We start from the raw sequence: 21,146 nt of genomic DNA on the forward strand, positions 1-21,146 counted from the left end.
AATATAAGTATATGAGCAGGTCATATTTAGGAACATATATGACATAAACATAAGTATATGACAATGAAAGAAGAGACCATAATTTCAGAACAGAGCTAAGAGAATTATATTAGAGTTTACAGGAAGTAAAGAAAAAGCGGAAATATTATAATTGTATTGTAATATCAAAAATAAAAGTAAAATTAAAAGGTATTTAAAAGAAACAAAAGGGATAGTATAAAAAATATGAAACACAAATAATACATTTTCTGCTTAATCTGTGTTAGTCCTCATAGACACAGATTGCAAATTTTGAGAAGAGATAAATGAAAAACATCTATAAAATATATTAATCTATTGGTATCATTTAATAAGCTTAATATTCACTATTAAGTGTAGTCAACAAGCACAAATTTCTTTTTTGTACTTATGCTATTACCTGTCAGTCCTGAATTTGAAACATGGGGATTTGGGTTGTAAAGATAATATGATATGGACAAGGAAGGTCATGAAAAGAGAAGAACTGTAGTCAATATAAGGCTAATAAGAGGTGATTCAAAGGCATATGCTACATTAAAAAAAAAAACTTGAAGCTGGCAATAAACTATCAAAGAAAGAATGGAACTAGGTAAGGAAGCTTCAACTGGAATTTAGAATTTGGTTCCACTGTCTCTTCACCATGTAGTTGTGTTGTGTGATGGGGAAAAGCTTCCTCTGTTACAAACAATGACTTCCTCAACTCCAAGTTGATGGGACTGCAGGTCCAGGCTTTATCAACTGGGTCTTCTCCAAAGTCACCCCACCCTATATTGTCTCTAAAGATGTCACCAGAGTAGTATTCTATTCAGCAATGTTTACATTCCCCAGATCAACTTTTTGAGCAAGTGTTACTACTTTGAACCTGAGTAGTCTTGTCATTGATAAATTTGCCAAAGACTATTTTAAAAAAGTATTTGCTGTGTGGGAATTTCAAAAAATGTGTATAAGAGCACCACACATCCCTGCAATGACCATAGCACATGCCACATGAGGGCCATTCAGGATTATATGTGCTTTCTTTAGATTTCTGAGGATCTGCAGGGAGAACTTTAATAGGCTCTCTGGGGGGAGGGGGTTCATTCCTGAGCTGAGAAGCTGCACTAGCCTAGCTAAGCTAGGACACTTGAGAGAATCCATTTGGATATCAACACGGAGTGTCCCTAAGACCAAATAGCATGTATCATCTAGTTGACCCCAAACCTAACAAGTTGGGGTACCAGCAAATAGAGGCTCAAATGCCCACTCAACAAAGGTGGGGCAGAAGTCCATATCAAAATAAAATACACTACCAATTTTCTAACTCAGAAACCCAGGTTTCAAAAAAAAAAAAAAAAAAAAACCCAGAAACAACACTAACCACCAAGAAAATATCTGTCCTCCAAAGTAAAATATTAGTCCCACAATAATAATGTACACCAAGGGAAGCAACTTAGATTATGTACAAGGTAATAAATTCAAAATAACAATTATAAACATGTCCAAGGAACTCAAGGAATAATATGAATAAATTCTGTGATGAAGACTAAGAAAACACAAGCGTTCAAATAAAATAAGGAAAACAATTCAACATTTTGCTTTATTTAAGTATATTTTTATTATTTGAAAATTCCATATGTGTAAACAATGAATTTTCATTACACTCACTTTTCACACCCCATCACATCTCTCCCCCCTCACAGCACATCCCCCTCTTAACTTCATATGGCCTTTCCTGAATTCACATCTCCACCTTGTGCCACCTGTTTTGGATTGTTTAAAAAATTGACTGTCTCGTACTGTGAACAGCCTGGAATTGGTATAAAAATAGACAGGAGGACCAGTGGAACTGAATCGAAGTCCCAGATATCAACCCACACACCTATTAACACCTGATTTTTGACAAAGAAGCAAAAACTTAAAATGGAAAAAAAGAAAGCATACTCAACAAATGGTGCTGGCATAACTGGATATCAACATGTAGAATAATGAAAATAGATTATCTGTCACCATATCTGTCACCATGCACGAAACTCAAGTCCAAATGAATCAAAGACCTCAACATAAAAACAACCACATTGAACATTGTAGAAAAGAAAGTGGGAAGTATACTTGAATGCATTGGCACAGGAGACCACTTCCTAACTATAACCCCAGTAGCACAGTCACTCAGAGAAACAATTAATAAATGAGACCTTCTGAAACTGAGAAGCATCTATAAAGCAAAGGACACAGTCAACAAGACAAACTGGCAGCCTACGAAATGGAAAAAGATCTTCACCAAACCTACATCGGACAGGGCTGATCTCCAAAATATACAAAGAACTCAAGAAATTGGCTATCAAAAGAACAAATAATCCAATAAAAAATGGGGTGCAGACATAAACAAATAACTCTCAACAGAGGAATCTAAAATGCCTGAAAGACACTTAAAGAAATGCTTGACATCCTTAGACATCAGAGAATGCAAATCAAAACAACTCTGAGAGTCCATCTCACACCTGTAAGAATGGTCAAGATCAAAAGCACTGATGACAACTTATACTGGAGAAGATGTGAGGTAAAGAGAACACTCCTCCATTACTGGTAGGAGTGCAAACTGGTACAGCCACTTTGGAAATCAGTATGGTGATTTCACAGAAAATTAGGATACAACTTACCTCAAGACCCAGCAATACCACTTTTGGGTATATATCCAAAGGATACTCAATCATACCACAGGACATGTGCTCAGCTGTGTTCATAGCCACACTGTTTGTCATAGCCAGAACCTGGAAACAACCTAAATGCCCCTCAACTGTTGTAATAAGAGTGGCGGGGCTGCGTCCCCGGCACCTGGCCACCTGCATGGCTTTACCCGAAATAATTACACGGAAACTGTATTCTTTTAAACACTGCTTGGCCCATTAGTTTTAACCTTTTATTGGCTAGCTCTTACATATTGAGCTAACCCATTTTTGATATTCTGTGTAGCCCCACGAGGTGGCTTACCAGGGAGATCTTAACTTGCGTCTGTGTCAGGTGGGAGAATCATGGCGACTCCCTGACTCGACTTCTTTCTCCCAGCATTCTTTTCTGTTTACTCCACCCACCTAAGGGTTGGCCTATCAAATGGGCCTAGGCAGTTTCTTTATTAATTAACCAATGAAAGCAACAGATTAATACAAGACCCACCTCCATCATTCAACCAAAAAATGGATAAGGAAAATGTGGTACATTTACACAACGGAGTTTACACAGCAGAAAAAAATGTCATCTTGAAATTTGAGTTGGAAGAAGGAATTCCATGTGCCTCTTTCAACCGGAAGAAGTCAAGTGTTTGCAAGCTCTTTTTCTCTTGTGCTATAATGAATGGAAACATTTGAAATGGCTGCTTCTACAGTCTGGTCCCCATGAGGTGGGAAGCATCTGCCCACCTGTGTGGCATATTGTGCACGGTGGGGAAAATGTCATTTTGATTCAAGTCCCTGAGAATTTTCCATTGTTACTACACTCTAGCTGTGTTGATTCTGATTGTTACACTCAGTCTTCATCTTTTGAGATAAACATAAGGGAGAGAATTGAATTACTGTTTTTGCTGTAGTAAGGCTCTTCCATGACATCCTTTTCTAGTGTCTGTATCGAGTTCCTATTGCCTTTTCAAATAGTAACTTGCATGAAGTGTGAACTTCATCCAAATCATAGGTATATTCTATGAAACAGGCAGATAGCAAGAATAATAGGCTGTTTCTTGTGCTATGATTGTTCAGCTGGACTCAAATAGGAAAGCATCAGAAGAGGAATGCACTATGAATTAACAATGAAATTCACTTAGGAGGCACACTTTTCACTGAACAGAAAGGAAAGTAAATTCATCTCGCTTCAGCAAGGCTGGTCTCTGAGTAATTACATATTATTTCACTTGAGTCTTTTATCAAGCAAGTGCTTGCTCTTCTCATCTGGGCTCTTGCTATGCTTCCTGTAGACTGAAGTGTGTTACTCTTTCTGTCGTCCAAGCTTTCATATATTACAATCTGCATAGATTGGTGGAATGAACACTTTCATGAGCAAAGTGTTAGGAAATGCCTATTCTTGTGGTCTACATTTTTCAGTGGCTTTGGGGTCACTTTTAGTTCTCTGTGTGTGCATGTGTGTGCGTGTGTGTGTGTGTGCGTGTGTGTGCGTGTGCATGTGTGTATATGTGTGTGTGTGTTACAGATGGATTAAAAATGTCAGTGCAGTGAGTTACACACTGTGCCATTTTTATTTTCTAAACCCACTTACCCAGATATACAACTAGACATCTTCCTCTCTCCCTCTTAATTAAATGCTTCAAGAAACCTGTTTTATTTTTAGTAATGCTGAACTAGGTTTAGGAGTGAAACAAAGCTAAAGTCTAGTCTCAACTCCTCAAATATTAACTCGGTAAACTTGGATATGTCCTTTGAGCCTGTGCCATGGGGATGGCAGCATAAACATAAGGAAAAATAGACAGACATAAGCAGCGTTATCAAGATAAAGTGTTCAATGCAGATATCATATACTTAAATATATAAATAGCATCTCATGATCTAGTGAAGACAATGCAGCATAAGTACTTCTGTAACTAACCTGGTAAGAGCTTTAAAGTATTGTTGAAATTTGTAAATCGCGTACTACTAATTTATTTAAATAGCAAAATGCCTGGTTCTAATTACGGTTATTCTTGTATAGAATGTAAATTACATTTACTTTAACTTCTTATGTGCAATTTCTTTCCCATAGAGTATATTTCCTTTTTCAAATATCTTTTGATGCAAGTTAAATAACATGGAATGAGTTTTGTTACCTGATTAATTTTGCATACCTGGCTCTGCTTTGTAAGTGATATAGACAAATTCAATGAAGCAATGATAGAAACCAACACAAATCTAATTATTTTCACGAGGGACTCTCTTAGAGATAATAAATTAATAGTAGATTGTTCTGATAAATTATATTTTCTGATTTAATTATTTATATGTCTCACTTGAATATGTTCATGTTCAGTATTAAGAAGTAATTTCACTTCACTGTGAGAAGTTCTCCTGCTGTTGATACAAAGTTCTGTTTTATGTTTCTAATAGTCTTTAGGAAACAGGTAAGTTTCTTAATTGTTTTTGAGATATCTTTCATGCTTTAACTAGAGTGTTTCTTCATTATATATCTATATATGCCATATATGCCTGTGTTTGCATGCTTACATGTATGTGTATATTAATATTTACATGCATTTGTAAGTTTCAAAGTCAAAACTTTTGTAATAGACATTTACTAAAAATCCATATTTATTTCCTATCAAGATCTCACTAAATAAGCAGTAATCAGATATTACAGAGAAAACACTTTGATGAAATTGCTTGAAAACCTGTCCTTCCTGTAAACCTGGATGGTTAAGGGAAATTTCTCATGCTTATGAAAAAGGGACCAAATTGTTTTCAGCCTGGCTTTATCACACCCTTGCTTTTCTTCATGGTTTCACAAATGACAACATTTGAGAGAAGGACCCCATGTGCTTATCCATGGGACTCGGGGAACAATCTCACACTCCTCTTGGTCAGTAGAGAAGTTTATGTGCTAAGCACTGCAGGTTCATTGCCAACTAGTGACTTCTAGCATGAACTCCAAACTAAACCATCAGGGCCTGCTTAACTATTTAGGCTCCACGGTGCCATTTTAGCAACTTAGTAGAGAAGATGAAACTCAGAAAATAAAGGGAAAGCAGAAGAATTTAACTATAAAAATAATGGTCAGCATCCAGCTAATTAGACGTAATAGAATATTAAATAAAATATGAACTTGCTGCTTAAAATAGTGTATTACAAAGAAGGCAAAGATAGCAGATAAAAATAAGTAGCATGGTTATTCCTCAGAGCCTTTCCGAAGTTCCCCAAAATGTATAAGTCAGGCATAATAAATTTCTATGCTAAAAAAACAAACAAAAAAGTTTTTACCCTATCTGTAATACTTTACTGCATGTAATTTCTATTCAAACACCTTGCTCAGGCTAACAGTCTATGGTCTAGAATTCCATGTCTCTTCCAAACATACACCAGCATCAGGAATAGTTTAGCAAATGCCTATATGCATGACACAATGATTAACTAACTCATTGCTTAAACTGTGGTGGCATTGTGTTTAACAGTATTGTTTATTATGGTATTGACAATATTAATTTATCCAACAGTCAAAAAGTGCTTACCCATGGTGGTTTAGAGAAAGTGAAGGAAGCAAAGTAAGTGAAACCCAGAATGTGTGGGTTGTACCAAGCTACTGCTCAGTCTTATGCACAACAGACCTGCTCTTTCTGCCGTTTGCCGTAGATTGTTAGTAGGTGTTGGTAAACATTCAACATATTCCCCAGTGTGGCTGTTCATAGTCAATATTACTACTTTGGTAGCACTAACTGTAAGACTTGTTTCAGATATCTGAAGTTCTAATCCACAAACTCAACCAAAACTTGGTGCACTTCGAGCTGAAGCCTGGGGTCCAAGTTCTTGTTCACGCAGCCCACTTAACAGCAGGTCAGTTTCCATGTTTGGGGTTCTTGCCAGCAACTGTGCTGCAGAGAAATCAATTTCATTGTGATCATGGAGAGATATTAGCTATAAATTGGGCACAGTTCTTGAAAGTCTCCTTAATTGATTGTTCTGCCCTAATGGGGTACCAGTTTGGCAAGAGAACAAGCTGTTGTTTCCCCTTAGTTCCTGGAAAACAGTTCAATAAATCACCTGGGCACATGCTCTCATGCCATAACATGCTTTGTCTCAATATACATGTAAAAGGAGCATTAATCTCATAAGTGATGTTTTTCAAATTTTCCTATAAAGCTCGAGTTTTGATTCATTCATAGCTCAAAGAAATTTTTTCTTTATATTCCATGCTATGAGAGTACAGGTTAAGAAGAGGTTTAGGAGCAATAGAGTAAACCTTCATTTTGTCCTAATTTTATAAATAAATATGTTTGATCTTCTGTCTCTTTACTTATAAAAAGCAGTCAAGGAAGTCTTCTTCTCTACAGAGAGAGCTCTCAATGAGAAATAAGTAATCTTAAGAATTTATAAATATATATCATTGTGTATGTTAATAAATAATTAGATGAACAATATTTAGGAATTACTTTTTTGGCAGAGTATTTTACTGGTGCTTCATGGGGCACAGATGCCAACTGGAAATTGTTTGTTTAGTGATAAAACTAATGAAATGGTTTGGTGCGGGAAAGTATTGTGATGGCATTGCATAGAGGTCTGCTATAGGACAGGGATATAGTGTAGGCAGTTAAGGGGGTCTCACAATAAGTAAATGTATGCATGTTTGTGTACAAAGTAAACACATTGTGTATTAATATTTAACTTTAAAAGCTTTTTTGTTTTGTTCGCTTTCTTTTTTTTTAGCCCGATCTATAGTTTCTATCATTTTTCTAAAACTCACTGTGCACACCTAAAATACAGATTTAAATTTTGTGTACGATAGAGGTGGCCATGGAATGTAAGTCAGTGGGAGAAGCAGCTTAATTTGGACAATATACTTAGAAGAATGTGTGGCACGTGGAAAGTTGTTGTTTTTCTTTTAATTCCTTTGTATTATTAACAATTGACACAATTAAAAATGTTAAAGGTAGAGATGAATTCTATTAGTTCCAAATGATATTGAATATTTTTATTAAAGGAGGTGGTATTTGGGGAGAATCTTGAAGGATCGATAGGACAGAACTCATGAGATATTCCAAAGACCAACGCACCAAGGGTAAAAGGCTTAAGGTTGCTGAGGAGGCAAACAAATGAGGAAGGAGGGGAGAAGCTTCCGTCTCAATCCTTCATTTTCTTGGTGATTCCAGGAGGTCCCCATGTCTAGAAGCAGGTTTACTATATTGTCACTGTCTATTTTTCTCCCACTATCTCAAAAACTAAGTAGTCAGATGTAATTCTTATGGAACAGAGGGAAGGGAGGTAGAGTATAGAACATGCCATGTGAGCCTTCTGTACTTTAGTGAACTCTAAGAAGCCATAAGAGTCTTTGAGAAGGGGTGTGACGTTTACTTAATTCATTAGCTGAACTTGCCTAGAATTCATATCACCATCCTCTCCCACAGGACACAGAGCTACTTGCTCATGTATCTATCAATTTCGAGACTGAGTACAGTAGAGCCTGACGTTCTATACAGAATTCTGCATTTTAAGGGATATGTTTCATTTCTTGGAAATTAAAGCTTGCCTCACAGCATATTCAGCTTCTGAATGAATTCAGCAAATGATAAATTACATTGTTGTGTGACTTGATCAGAAAAAACATCCTTTTTCTATGTACATAAAGACTCTATTGGAGTGAGGGGAATAGCCCAGGAAAGCTAAACAAAAATCTAGCTATATTTCTCCAGTTTCTCTATTCTAGAGGCCATCTATGTTTTGATCCTCTATTTTTTCACACAGATTTTCTCTCAGTTATTATGTGTGCCAGCTTTTCATTTCACCTGTCATATTATACTTTAATATGTGTCACATTATTTTAGTAAGTTTGACACGCAGCAATACAGCACTCAAGAGGTGGCCAGGAGAATCAAGGCAAGCCTGGTTGGTTAGAGATCCTATCTCAAATAAAAGAAGAATAGAAAAAGGAGTGAGTAGGTGGGTGGACTTTTTTTGAGAGCTAATTTCAAATTAAAACCAAGTTGAAAAGTGGGTAGTTAGATATTTGAGGCTGATATAGCCCATGCATTAGCCATGAGAAACTAATGCAGCAAGGAAATCCTAAGATATATGTGGATCCATAGCTCACATGGGAGCTTCATTCTTGGTAACTATGAGAAATTCATGCCACTGCAGTGACCAGGAACAATACCAAGTTGAAGACAAATGAGAATTCCCTCCATTTCATGCTTAGAATTCTTCACAGATGAGTGTTTGGGAACAGGAGTTATTTTTCTGGGAGGAAAAGCTAGCAAAAAGAATAGATGTCATTGAAAGTCCACATAACTATCATATTTGAAAGACATATAATGTATTAAAGATGTGTATGACTCATCAAGATTGCCAAGACAACAAGAAAAAGATACAGCTGTAGGCAGGGCAGGAGGGAAAAGCACGTAAATTGGGGCAGCTTAATCAGAAAGAAAATCTTTGTCTTCCTATCGTTGTGGCTGTTTACTTTCCTTCCTATTAGACTTGTCACTAATGTCTTCTGCTAGTCCAATTGCAAACTCTATCTGCCAGCATTATGAAGTTTCTGTCACAAATGACTCAGCAGCTATATTGATGTAGACTTAATGTGGAACATTAGTTTCCTTACAGGATGAAAATGACCAAGACTAAAAGAATAAGTGAACTTCAAAATGCTGCCTGTTCACCTAAGAGTATAGAACTGGCCATATTCCTAGGTACAGACATTCTGGGATGGACGTTCATAATAACATGAACAGACAAACATGTGTGTCAAGAATGACACTTAAATAATTATGATGATGAAGTATTAGTTTCTTACTTGACATTGATCCTGGCATAGCTCTTGCTGCCTTATTTAGAAAAACAAAAACAGCTATTTGAACACCAGTGCATTGGACCGCATATCTACCAAACAGAATAGAGGGAAATTTCCTTTCATGCAAGCAAAACAGGGCACATTAGATGAAGGGTGGGTGGATCTTGCAGTCGTGATTTCTAAACTGAAATTAGCATATTCATATATGGGCGAAGAAGACTGTTTGCTGCCTGTACAGCATTTTAGTTCCCGTTCTCTTCTCATCCTCTCATATCCCTTACAGAAAGGGAAAATCCCCTTTTAAAGGACCACTATCTGCAGCATTTCATGTCCCTAAGCAGGACTAGGGAAACCTTCTCAGGGACCATTATCGCACACTGCTGCCTCCATTAATTGCTCGGCAGATGTTCACCAGCCTCCTTTTTAAAATGTTCAAGCCAGAGTACTTGGCTGGTGAGAGGCAGTGCATGGTTTGCTTATCCTCCCAGGGAAATGAACTGTCTTCTTTCAGGAATTTACTGGCCTTATTTTGCTCTTCACATTCACTTCCCTGTTTGCTTTCAGGGGAGCATAAGATAAGCATTTGCAGGAATCTAGGTGTCATTAGAGACTGGATTTTGCTTATCTCCTCCCGTATTCTCTCTTTGGGAATTCATTAATTTCTGCAGCTACGCCGAGCTAAACTTTGAGCGCTGTGTTTATTTTGTTCATAGTTTTCCTGCGCTTTTTGGAAACTGTGTGATTTCTCTTGAGGGTCTAGCCACATCTGACAGATACGTTTCTAGAATTCTCTTTGTAGAAACAAGAGATATAGCATTATGTAAGAACAGGGAGAAGTAAAGAACGTGTTGTTAAGAAGGCAGAACCGAGGTCACAGATTGAACAAATACTTTTGGCTTTTAGAACATTGGTCAACATATAGGGGCTAGAACCTACCAGAAACGTAGAAGGAGGTACACAAATCAGCAACATTTGGAATTTGGACCAAGTGTGACTTTGTTCATACTAACCACCCATGCCGGGCACCGCACCCCTGTGTATGCGCTCTGTTCGCTGGCACCCAGTTCCCAAGCTTCAGGCAAGGGGCTGGAGACTGAGAGACAGACTGATACGTGCAGCTCTAAACGCTGGTTCAGAAAGCCCATCTTTATTAACACCATGTAGACTTAAATACACTGCAGTCAATGGTCAACAGGTGATAATCCCATCCTCTGATCCTCTAACTAGTCACAGCTTCTAGTAACTTATATTAGAAGGTTCTAGGAGGGAAAAGCAACTGAAGGCCAGGACTCATTAATCCCAACATCTTCCCCCTAAATTTTTTAAAAAACAGAAAACCCTCCTGTCTTAGGTCATCTCAGAAGAATAAACCCTTACCTGTCTTTGGGAGGCCCCTTCCCTGTCTTAGGCGGGTCCTCTTCTGTAGAAGTTGCCCGTCTGCAGAGGAGTCTTCATTGTTCGTGCAGTATTTGCAACCAAACCTTACTGGCCAACAGGGTCAGAAGGACTTGCTAAGTGACCATATGCTGTATTTCATGGGTTGTCTGATCTTACACAGAATTCAGAAATGAATGCCCATGGCAACAGGTGTTGATTGCCAGCAATAGGGTCCCCAGTCACCACTGGACCCAGCCTCCCATTTGGGCTATGGTATTCAACCATCCCTTTGGCTAAACAGTTCCAATCTGGTGTGCTGATTGTAACATTTCAAGGGCTATTCAAGTAACCATTGAGTTGTTTCACCACATAAGAGGCATTAGCAATATTAACAGATGTGAACAAGACATTTGTTGTACTAGCCATAAGTCCACCTGCTCCTACAGTAGGGCAGTCTCTTGATTTAAATTCAAAAGTCCAAATTTAATGTGGACACTGAGGGCATTCTGAGTCTGGAGAGCATCGTTGACTTGTCTCGCCAGTTTATCCACGGTGTCCGACACCAACAATGTTTGTGTCATTGCCAGTCCTGCAACCATGGCTGCAACAGCAGACACCGCGATGACACCAATCTGCAGCTGTCTCTCCAGAATCTCGTTTCTCTCAATACAGGGTCATCTTAGTCTGCTTAGTCTTTTTGGTGATTGGCAGTGGTATGATGGCTGGTACCCGAACCAACAAGGCAGCACTGGAGTGGTCATCCCAGCAGTTGCTCAGGGCCCAAAGGTGCTATTCCACACTAGCAAAAAGGAAAATTAAAAGGAAAGAAAACTAAAATAGTGCCTGGGCTCTCAAAGAAATATTTGAGTAGGGCCTTATGCCAATTTGCAGCAACAAATTCTGTTTAATAAAAAAAATATCATATGGGGGACCCAAGAGACTGCTAATCAAGATCTTACTTTTGGATCAATATCTCCAAATCATGCTTATATGCCCAGCCCCCTTGGAAGTCTCCAGAACACTGTAGAAATAATTTCATGAGCAAAAATTCTTCTGCAATGAGGGACGGTACAGGACACTCTCCTCCAGCATTAAGTATGATTTTCAGCTCTGGGCATTCACTAAAACAGAGAGGAGCTTGTGACACTAATATAGTAATAAACATTAAAATCTAATTCCCTGGCATAGGTAGAGTCAGCCCTAATAGTCAGTATGGGCAGATAACAGTGAAAGAAAGTAGGTAATAGGTGAAACATACCTTCAAATACAGGATAGAGTATATCCATAATCAAGATAAGTGGCTAAGGGCAGCCAAGAGGTGTGGCTGGGAAGCCATTGGAAAATGATTAAGATGTGAGCTAGAATCTCAGTGGCAAAGTGAATTGGATTGCTGGGAGCTTTAAGAGAGTTAAGCAAATGGTACTATCTATGTGCAATTCATGTGCTAATATAAGCAGAAAAATGCTACATCCACCTTTCACTATTTCCACCTATATTTCAGAGATGTAAGGTTTTGCTCTTAGTTTTCCTAGTAGGTCCTTGGTCTCCTACAGTTTAGAGCACAGTTGATTAAAATTTAAATGGTAAAAAGCTAACATTTTTGCAAAGGAAGAGTCTCAAAGCTTATATTGTATGAAAGCATAAAACATAAAACATACACACTGAGAATATTGTTCCTATCCCTTCTTATCCGTTAATGCTTTTTTCAAGAAGCTACATTTAGGAAAATTGTCCTTTGTCAAGGGCATGTGTGGGTTTTGTAATAAAACTGTTATCTTGGCCTCTGTGCTGTTGCCAACTGATTTAACTTCTTTTGCAGGTACAATAAAAAGATATCAGAGGCACATTAGAGGATTGATATTTCCAGACCTCAGTCACTAACACTGGATGGGTTAAAAGTGAAAGGCGGGGGTGGGGACGAAAGCACAGCTTTTGGGCTCATCATGACTCTAAGTGAATTCTGCTCCCCAGCTTCATCTTGGTGAAGATGCTTTCCATGTGAGGTAGCAGAAGCCCCAGGTGGGATGTTGTCGAAACAACAATGTAATCGAAGCCAAAGTATAATCGATGCAGATGCCAAATAGTTGCTGTGGAGCACTCAACTGTGAAGTGAAATAAATTGTTGCAATAACATTTTCCATTTAGAGGCGAAATTAGCGCTAGTGAAGTTCTTCACAGTCAATAAATTTATTCGCCTCTTTACTCTCTGGTCACCCAGTTATTATTTACAAGTAAGTCATTTATGAGTGAAGCCATGATTTTTAATTTCCTTCTGTTTTTCCTAAAATTAAATATATTTTATCTTTAAATAATCACATTGTAACAGAGTAGCTTTTAATGAACATGAAATTATTGTGGTACTATAATAAATAATAACAGGTGCCAAGAGATATAAATATCTTTCCCTCCAATGTGATTAAATGACTGTAACACTTTCATATACATATATATGAATAATATATACACATACATTCATAGCAAAGATGAAATAACATCTCAGTTTGCAATAGATTTGTGATCAGTTCTTTTAAGAAGGCAGTCTGCCCTTCAGTTAGCCAAGTGATTTCCTGGCATGCACAGGGCCCTGTCTGGACTTAATCTCAGCATGTAAACCAGGTTGGGTGACACTCAGAATATGGAAGCAAGATCACTGTCATGAACCCCATGTTGAGGGCCATCTGTCACAGTTCCACGTTGGGTTGACATCGGTCAGGTTTCAGCCTCCATGGTTTCGTATGTTCCAGGGTAGGGGTATGTAGATTAGAAATGTTAGGCAGAAAAGCCAGAAATGAGATACAATAGAAATAGACAGAGACACAGGATAGAGTTGGGAGGGCAACCCTGTGAATACTGAATGTGCTCCTGTTTATTTCTCATAGGCTTTGTATGCTCCAATCCAAAGAGGAGGGGGAAGGCAAAAGACCTCTCTACCAAAATGCAAGGAACAAATAAAGTGATCATCTTCTCAAATACCCAAGGCATCAAGTAACCACACCCTAGGTTGGGACTTCCTGTTAGTAGTCACACCCTGGGCCAAACCTCCTGTCAATACCTTGAACGAGCAAGAATAGGCCTGAACTCTCTGACCTTTGGCCAAGGTGGAACAAATCGACAGCTGTGGGCTCCAGCAGATCACTGAGTTGCTCCAGGTCCAGGAATCCTCTCAGCACACAGGGAATTAGTATGGAGGACAAAGAAAATATTTGACTGGCTGGATTGGAGCCACTGTATCATTCCCAGAGAAAGTTCTCAGACAGAAATTAGATGGCAGCTTTGCATTGGTTAGGCTTATAAGTTCTTTTTTTCTCTTCCCTTGGAATACGACAATTTACAATGTCAGAGGTTTAATAGTTTATATGGGAACTCAGGGTGCTGGAGATGCCTCGCTATGAGGCTTGCCAGTTAGCTATCAGAGTTAGAACAAGTATTATGAGACTCATGATTGGGATTGTATATGAACTGAGGGGAGCACCATTATCCAAGTTAGGGTGTACTGCAAATGGGAGCTGTTCTGCCCTTCTGTGCCATTTCCATGTCACCATAATCCCTCTGTGCTGAGCATCAACATGGAAGGATCTAGAACCACCTAGAAGACAAACTTCTGGTCATGCCTATAGTGGACTGTAAGGTTAGGTTAGTAGCTGGCATGTCTTTGCTGGATTGTACATATAAGGTTAACTGAAGTGTGAAGATTCACCTTAGCAGTGCATCCTGAAGGCTTGAACTTCAGCCTGAATAGAAAGGTTAACATGTTTGAGAACTGGGATTCATTGCCCTCATTTCAGGTCACAGACATAAGGTGATCAGCAGCCTTATGTTCTTATCACCATGGCTTCTCCACTGTGGCAGACTTCCTAGCACAGGTAGCCAAAACAAACTGTTCCATCATGAAGTTGCACTGGTCAAGTGTTTTTTTTTTTCTATCAGTATATAAAGTATCTAATAGGCCCCCAAACACACATTCTTTCAAATGTTTGGATTACACATATCTTATATTTAAAGTATTTAACATAAAGCCATAGGTCTGCTTCAGAGGTATGAAAGGAAAAACTGAGAATCAAAATAGACTGTACTTCTGCAGCTTCTTGACCACAGTAGCCCTGGAGAAGAGATGTGCCAAGAAAGCCCCTTGCTGAACAGGACCTCAATTTCCAAAGGGTCTGTGGTGGAAGGAGTGTGCGAAAACTGTGGTGTGGCATGTTTCCCTCCTGCAAGACTGGATACCTTTCATACACGGATGTGTGCCAAGAATCTCAAGGTGGGGGGCATGCCAGGGGCCAAACTGACTTAAGTGAGAAATTCTTCATCTTTCAGAACTCTCTCTGAGGGATGTCCTTCAGCAATATGGGGATATTAATATGACAGCTTACAGCATTGGCCATATCTGCAGTGCCAGATGCCACCACAGTCAGTTCCATCTCCTCTGACCTTCACAGCTTTACTACAGCAAAGATTATTTTCACTGGACTTTTTCTTATTATTTATTATTTGTGTGGTTGACATCATGCATCCCCATCCCCTTTGTTTCTCTGTCCCTTCGTAGCCACTCTCTGCCCTTGCAACCCCCTACAGTTGTCACTTGAATTTTTCAGGTGAAGAATTGACGCTTCCACTATTTCAGTTATCCCAGAAAGGTAGGCCTGGAGTCTGGTTCTACAGAGACTATATCAAATACTGAACCCCGCAGGCAGATGGATGGTTCTAGAAAACTTGACATTGAGTTAGGTAACCCAGAGGCAGAAAGACAAATATCATATGTACTCACTTATAAGTGGCTTTTAGACACAAAGCAAAGAAAACCAGCCTAAAATTCACAATTCTAGAGAACCTAGACAACATTGAGGACCCTAAGAGAGACATACATTGATCTAATCTACATGGAAAGTACAAGAAGACAAGATCTCCTGAGTCAATGGGGACCATGGGAGAGGGTTGAAGTGGAGGGGAACAGAGAAAAATGTATAGCTCAATAAAATCAATAATAAAAAGTTACAAAAGATCTTAGACATCTAGTTATCTAATCTGTATACCCACCAGGCATCACGATGTAATTTGAAGAACAGAAAAACTTGAAGCTGAAGGTTCTCAAAGACATCTTAAGGTTAGCCTCCTGGCATATTCATACTGATACTGCTGTGATCCCCAGCCTTTCTTGCCTAGAACTACGGCAGAGACAATGCCACAGTACGATTGTGAGAACACAGTCTGGGTACACTGACTCAACAAATGTGTTCCAAACTGACTTCTAGGATACTGTGTCAAGTCAGCATCTCAGACATGGCAGAGGGAAAGCAACTGAATCAGTTATCAGATACCTGGCTGCACATGACGTCCGTATTCAGGCTGAGACGAACACTATGGTGCAGGCTTGGGGAATTCACTTGGTCAGAGAAGGACTTGCCTTGCAAGCCTGAGGATGTGAGTTCCAACTCCAGGGCCCACATCAAAGAGAGAAAGAAAGCAGGCTGGCCAGATACAGCGGTGGTGCATGTAATCTCAGCCTTGGAGAGGCAGACAGACAGATGGCCAGTCAGCCCAGACAAACCTGCCAGTACCAGGCCAGTGAGCAGAACCTGAGGAACTGGCTCTTTGATCTTTACACACATGCCATGCCCATGTACCCACACAAGCACAAAAAACTGAAATGCAAACAGATCTCAAGGCCAAAATTGTTCTGTCCCTACCTCAACATATGTTAACACAAAGTCAGTCACTGGTGTCTATTTTGTGTATTATCTTTTGTTAATGAAGATTTTATTGAGGATATTTAAAAAAAAAAACAAATACTGAACCCCAACTCTGGAGTTCTGATTTGACTTGCACAAACATAGCTGGGACTGTTTATTTAGCATTTCCTATATGTCTGTCACCCTTTTATGGAAGTGGTAATATTTCTATTACTATAATCAGCTTAGACCCATGTGAATAGAATACAATAATTCAAAGCATATCCTACTTCCTCACAGGGTTTTAGAAATGGTGTATGAGCAGAGGGTGTGGGGTGTCCAATTACCTGGAGCAATGCTCGTATCCATGTTGTACACTGTGCATTTGTAAAGGCAAAAGCCTTCTAGGCGCCTTTCTTCCTCACAGCTACCTTGCTGAAGCTGCAACTGAAGAGGGATTAATTTATGCTAATTCCACACAACAAGCCCAAATCCATTTATCAGCAATTTCCATTCCTTAGCAATGCATACAAACACACCTAAACGTGGGGGAAATTAAGATAGGTGGCTGCTGCTGTGTGGAGCACTAATAGACCCCTTTATATGCAGGCAGAGATCAGCAAGCATAAGCCAGCCAAGGAACACTGAGGACAGCGCCGCTCACTCTCCCCACTGCTGTTGGCTGTGCTGCTCCCGTCTCTGAGAAATGGCTAAGTGATGCAGACCTGGAATGTCTAATGGATCATATATTGTAGAACCCAAAATTCAGAAACTAATGTTCTCCAAAGAATGTGATGATTTCCCAACAGTATTAATGCTGCTTCATTAAGAATGATCATCTGAGTGTGAATGATGTCAGGTTGGGAAATTCAACCCAAAAAAGAGGAAAGCAGTAGATAGGAGGTGGAAGCAAACATAAGTTCAATTGTGTCTGTGTGTGCACACACATGTGTATGTGTGTTCCCCTTCATATGTGTAGGAACAGAGTTAAGGTAATTTCCTCTTATTATTTTCCATGCAATTCAAAGTTTGTGCCAGGCATAATGGTGTACACCTTTAATCCCTGGACTCAGAAAGTAGGCAGAGGCAGGCAGAGCTCTGTGAGTTAAGGACCAGCCTGGTCTGCATAGTGAATTTTAGAATAACCAAGGCTTTATGTAGAGACCCTGTTTCAAAAGAAAAAAATAACAATGAACAATTTAGAATGTTATTCGTTCTAGTAAGCTTTGTGATTTTCTCGGCTGTTCTGTTTGTGCTACAGAGGTCTTCTGATTAGTATTAGTATTTTAACTTCATTAATGCCTCTGACTGGCCTCATCGTCTATGGTTCCTCTGGACTTCATTTGTTCACTGAAAATTAATGGTTTACATTAGAGACCTTTTATATTATATCCTCATTCCTTTCATATGATAACAATACGGTGATAGCTAATAATGATGGGGAGGGGGGCAGAGCTATTTCAAAACAATGCAGTGGTTGAGCTTGTGGGAGCTGTGTGCAAATACAAAGATAACAAGATTGTTTGGGAGAGGAGAGTTGTTCTATCATGATCTTTCCGTCTGCCTATCTGTCTCTCCATGACCCATTCCTTTGAATACACATGTATGTGTCACAAAAGTTTAAAAGTCTATGATCCACTGTGGTCTAGAGAGCAAGTTACAAGATAGGCTTCAAAGCTACACAGAGAAACCCGGACTTGAAAAACAGAAACACAAACAAAAAGAGTGTATGATCTAGGAATCTAGAAACCTAAGGACTCCTTTTAAGGCATAATATATTAACTCATGTCACTTGTGAATTTTTTCTATGCTATCTATCACCTTTGTCTTAAACTTTTTCCTGAAAAAATATCCTTCAGGCAGGGCATACAGAATTGTATTTGTGTGTGTTTGAGTGGCTCAGACTGAAGTCTTCTTTCTTCTGCTAACTAGTTCAAGTCCTGCATGGCATTTATCACTGAACACCTTTTTGTTTTTGTTTTTGTCACGTGGTCGATAGCCTTGCCTTCCATCTGTGAAAAATAGTCAAGATAATATTTGTAGCAATGGAATGTGTTCTTTGCTCCTGTGATATTCTACTGATAGCAGTATGCACGCAGATCTGTTTCTGGGCTTTGTTGATGGCACCAAGAGCTTCATTTTCTTAGTTTAAATATGAAGCACCTTGGATCCGGTGTTCAACCACACTGAAGTTGCCCAATCAACTCACTCACAAGGACGTTCATTGCACAAAGTTGCTAGACTTACAGGAGAGACAGAACAAGCGGGTTCCTTATGCTCAGTGCCTGCTAAGAGTGGATCATCCTGCATATATTAAGTCAATTTCCTGATAAGGAAGCTTAGATTTTTACTTTGCACCAACTTTATATTCGTATGAAATATGCTTTCTAATAATAGCTGAAATATAATCTTGCAAAAATCAGACAGAGCCGATGCAATCATGGCTATTGCCTGAGACTATTAATATTGTAGTCATTTGCTCCTGAACTTTTCTGCTTGGATGACCAGAGCATCACCCTCTTGACTCTCAACAGAGAAAAGTCATAGAAAGGGCGCTTAAAGGTCACCTGCATTTCTGGGTATTGGGCTTTGCTTAAATGGATGGAAGGTAAAGGTCACGGTCCATGCTTCCACAAGGTACGGGTAGATTGTTTTCAGGTTTGAGCTGTACCACGTTTGACAATTGTCAGTTCTTGACATGGTAAACATTAATTGAAAATAGTCTTTACAAGTGCAAGAAGCTTGACCTTGAGGATGAGCGTTGGAATTGGGGAGTGATGTTTCATAGAAGTGCCTTATAAAGAAAACTCAGAGACAGAACCTCAAGTGTGCAGATATTTCAGCTTTGTCTGTGAGGAAGTTCATATATGAAGTGCTGGAGTTCCTGGGGTAGGTTGCCACAAATTTTAGACATTGTTGGGCCCATCACATGACATTCCTTTCCTCCAGAATCAGGGTGTTGACCTTCCCAAGCATTCACTGAGTTTCCTGGGTGCAAAATAAATGTTAGCATGCTCCATAGAGATATGTTTAAGTCATATTTCTCTCTCTCTCTCTCTCTCTCTCTCTCTCTCTCTCTCTCTCTCTCTCTCTCACACACACACACCTCTTATTTATGGTTTGACTGTCCTTTGACTGTGCTTAGTTGGTAAAACTTGCACATAATACATAAAAACCATACAAAAGAATAATATTAAGAATAGAAATGCAGACTATTTCTGACTTAAAATAGCTTCCCATGTTTCTACCTTATAATAACCTGGAAGTGTATCCATAGAACCTTTCGCTGCTCCTTTTAATATACTACTCAGTAAATTACATAAAACATTGAATGTTTTATTGCAGAGTTTTTTTTTTAAAGATGATTTTACCCAACCAAGTGTTTGCTCAGGTAGGGGCTCTAAGCACAACGAAGGTGGGCTTCACTGAGCTATATGGGGTAGGTTCCATGTTTGATAGTTCGTTCTTACAGTGACTTTTTATCAGGATGTAAACTCATCAGTAACACGTGTTGGTTAATTAATTATAATGATAGCAGCAATGCTAGAAAGAAAGGAAATGCTTATAAAGAGATTGATTAGTAGATATAACAACTCAGTCCTCAAAGACATCCAGTCAGGTATGTGCCATTATTCTTTAACTACAATAGACAAATTAAGATGAAGCAAACAGTCCAAGTCTAGACAGTAGACTTTTGGTTGAACAGAGCTAGGACCTCTTCTGTTTTCCCTTGATCCACTGTAAGGCTTGCACAGACAGGTTAGAGCATGTTCAGGATGGGGGCACACTCAGATGCATGCATAGCTGTGGTTCAATGACCTGTATATCCCACATGGTTTTCCAGGACCTACCAATATTGTGTGTGAGCCATATGGACCTTCTCAAGACTCTGCTAATGTTTGTACTTTGTATGTTCCCCCAGCCCCCCTGGTGGACCTCACTCCAACCCACAGTGGATCTGCCATGCTGATGTTGCTCTCAGTCGTGTTTGTGGGTCTGGCTGTATTCGTCATCTACAAGTTTAAAAGGTGCGTGTTCCCTTGTCCATCCCCGCCCCCAACCGCTTTCCTCTTTCTGACAGGTTCAGAAGCAATAAATCACCTTGGAACAGAGCGGTGATGCTTTCTATTAATGTTTTAGGAAGATTCCGGGGATTAATGTTTATGCCCAGATGCAAAATGAGAAAGAACAGGAGCTGATCAGTCCAGTCAGTCACACTGAAAGCAGGCCCAGTGTCCCTCACCCTGACCTCAGGTGGCCTGGCCGGCTTGTAGATGAGAAGGTGGAATCGCAGCACCTAGGTAAATGATGCCCAGTGGTTATCAGCTTCCCAGGCTGAGTAGTCCACACTAACCCACGTTCTAACCCCTTTTTGGCTTCACATAACCACTTTTTTCTGTTCTAACACTTGTGAGAGAAACAGCTAAAATGTCCCTTTCTTGCTCTTTTGTAGATTTTTTTTTACTCTCCTTTAAATTTCCCTCCTTTAATTAAAAAAATTAAAGAAAGAAAGGAAGAAAGAAAGAAAGAAAGAAAGAAAGAAAGAAAGAAAGAAAGAAAGAAAATCGGTTTCTAAAACTCCAAGCTTCAAAGTATATTAGCAATGAGCATATAGGCTTTCACTACTGCTATTGAAGC

General features: G+C 39.2%; 1 protein-coding gene across 6 annotated transcripts in view; it reads left to right on the forward strand.

The window, feature by feature from the left end:
• Sorcs1 (sortilin related VPS10 domain containing receptor 1) overlaps positions 1 to 21,146 on the forward strand; it is a 499,209-nt gene that overhangs the window by 468,690 nt on the left and 9,373 nt on the right. For 2 of the 6 annotated variants that reach the window (XM_057777827.1, XM_057777828.1), the window contains exons 24-26: positions 6,416 to 6,515; positions 20,431 to 20,536; positions 20,649 to 20,809. In XM_057777827.1, coding sequence (XP_057633810.1) covers positions 6,416 to 6,515; positions 20,431 to 20,536; positions 20,649 to 20,809 — 367 coding nt within the window. Of the gene's footprint in view, positions 1 to 6,404; positions 6,516 to 20,430; positions 20,537 to 20,648; positions 20,918 to 21,146 lie in introns of those variants that run through there. The other 4 variants (XM_057777825.1, XM_057777826.1, XM_057777824.1 and 1 more) reach the window with 3 other exon arrangements.

The sequence above is a fragment of the Chionomys nivalis genome, chromosome 8 (assembly GCF_950005125.1).
Source record: "Chionomys nivalis chromosome 8, mChiNiv1.1, whole genome shotgun sequence".
Taxonomy (NCBI): Eukaryota; Metazoa; Chordata; class Mammalia; order Rodentia; family Cricetidae; genus Chionomys; species Chionomys nivalis.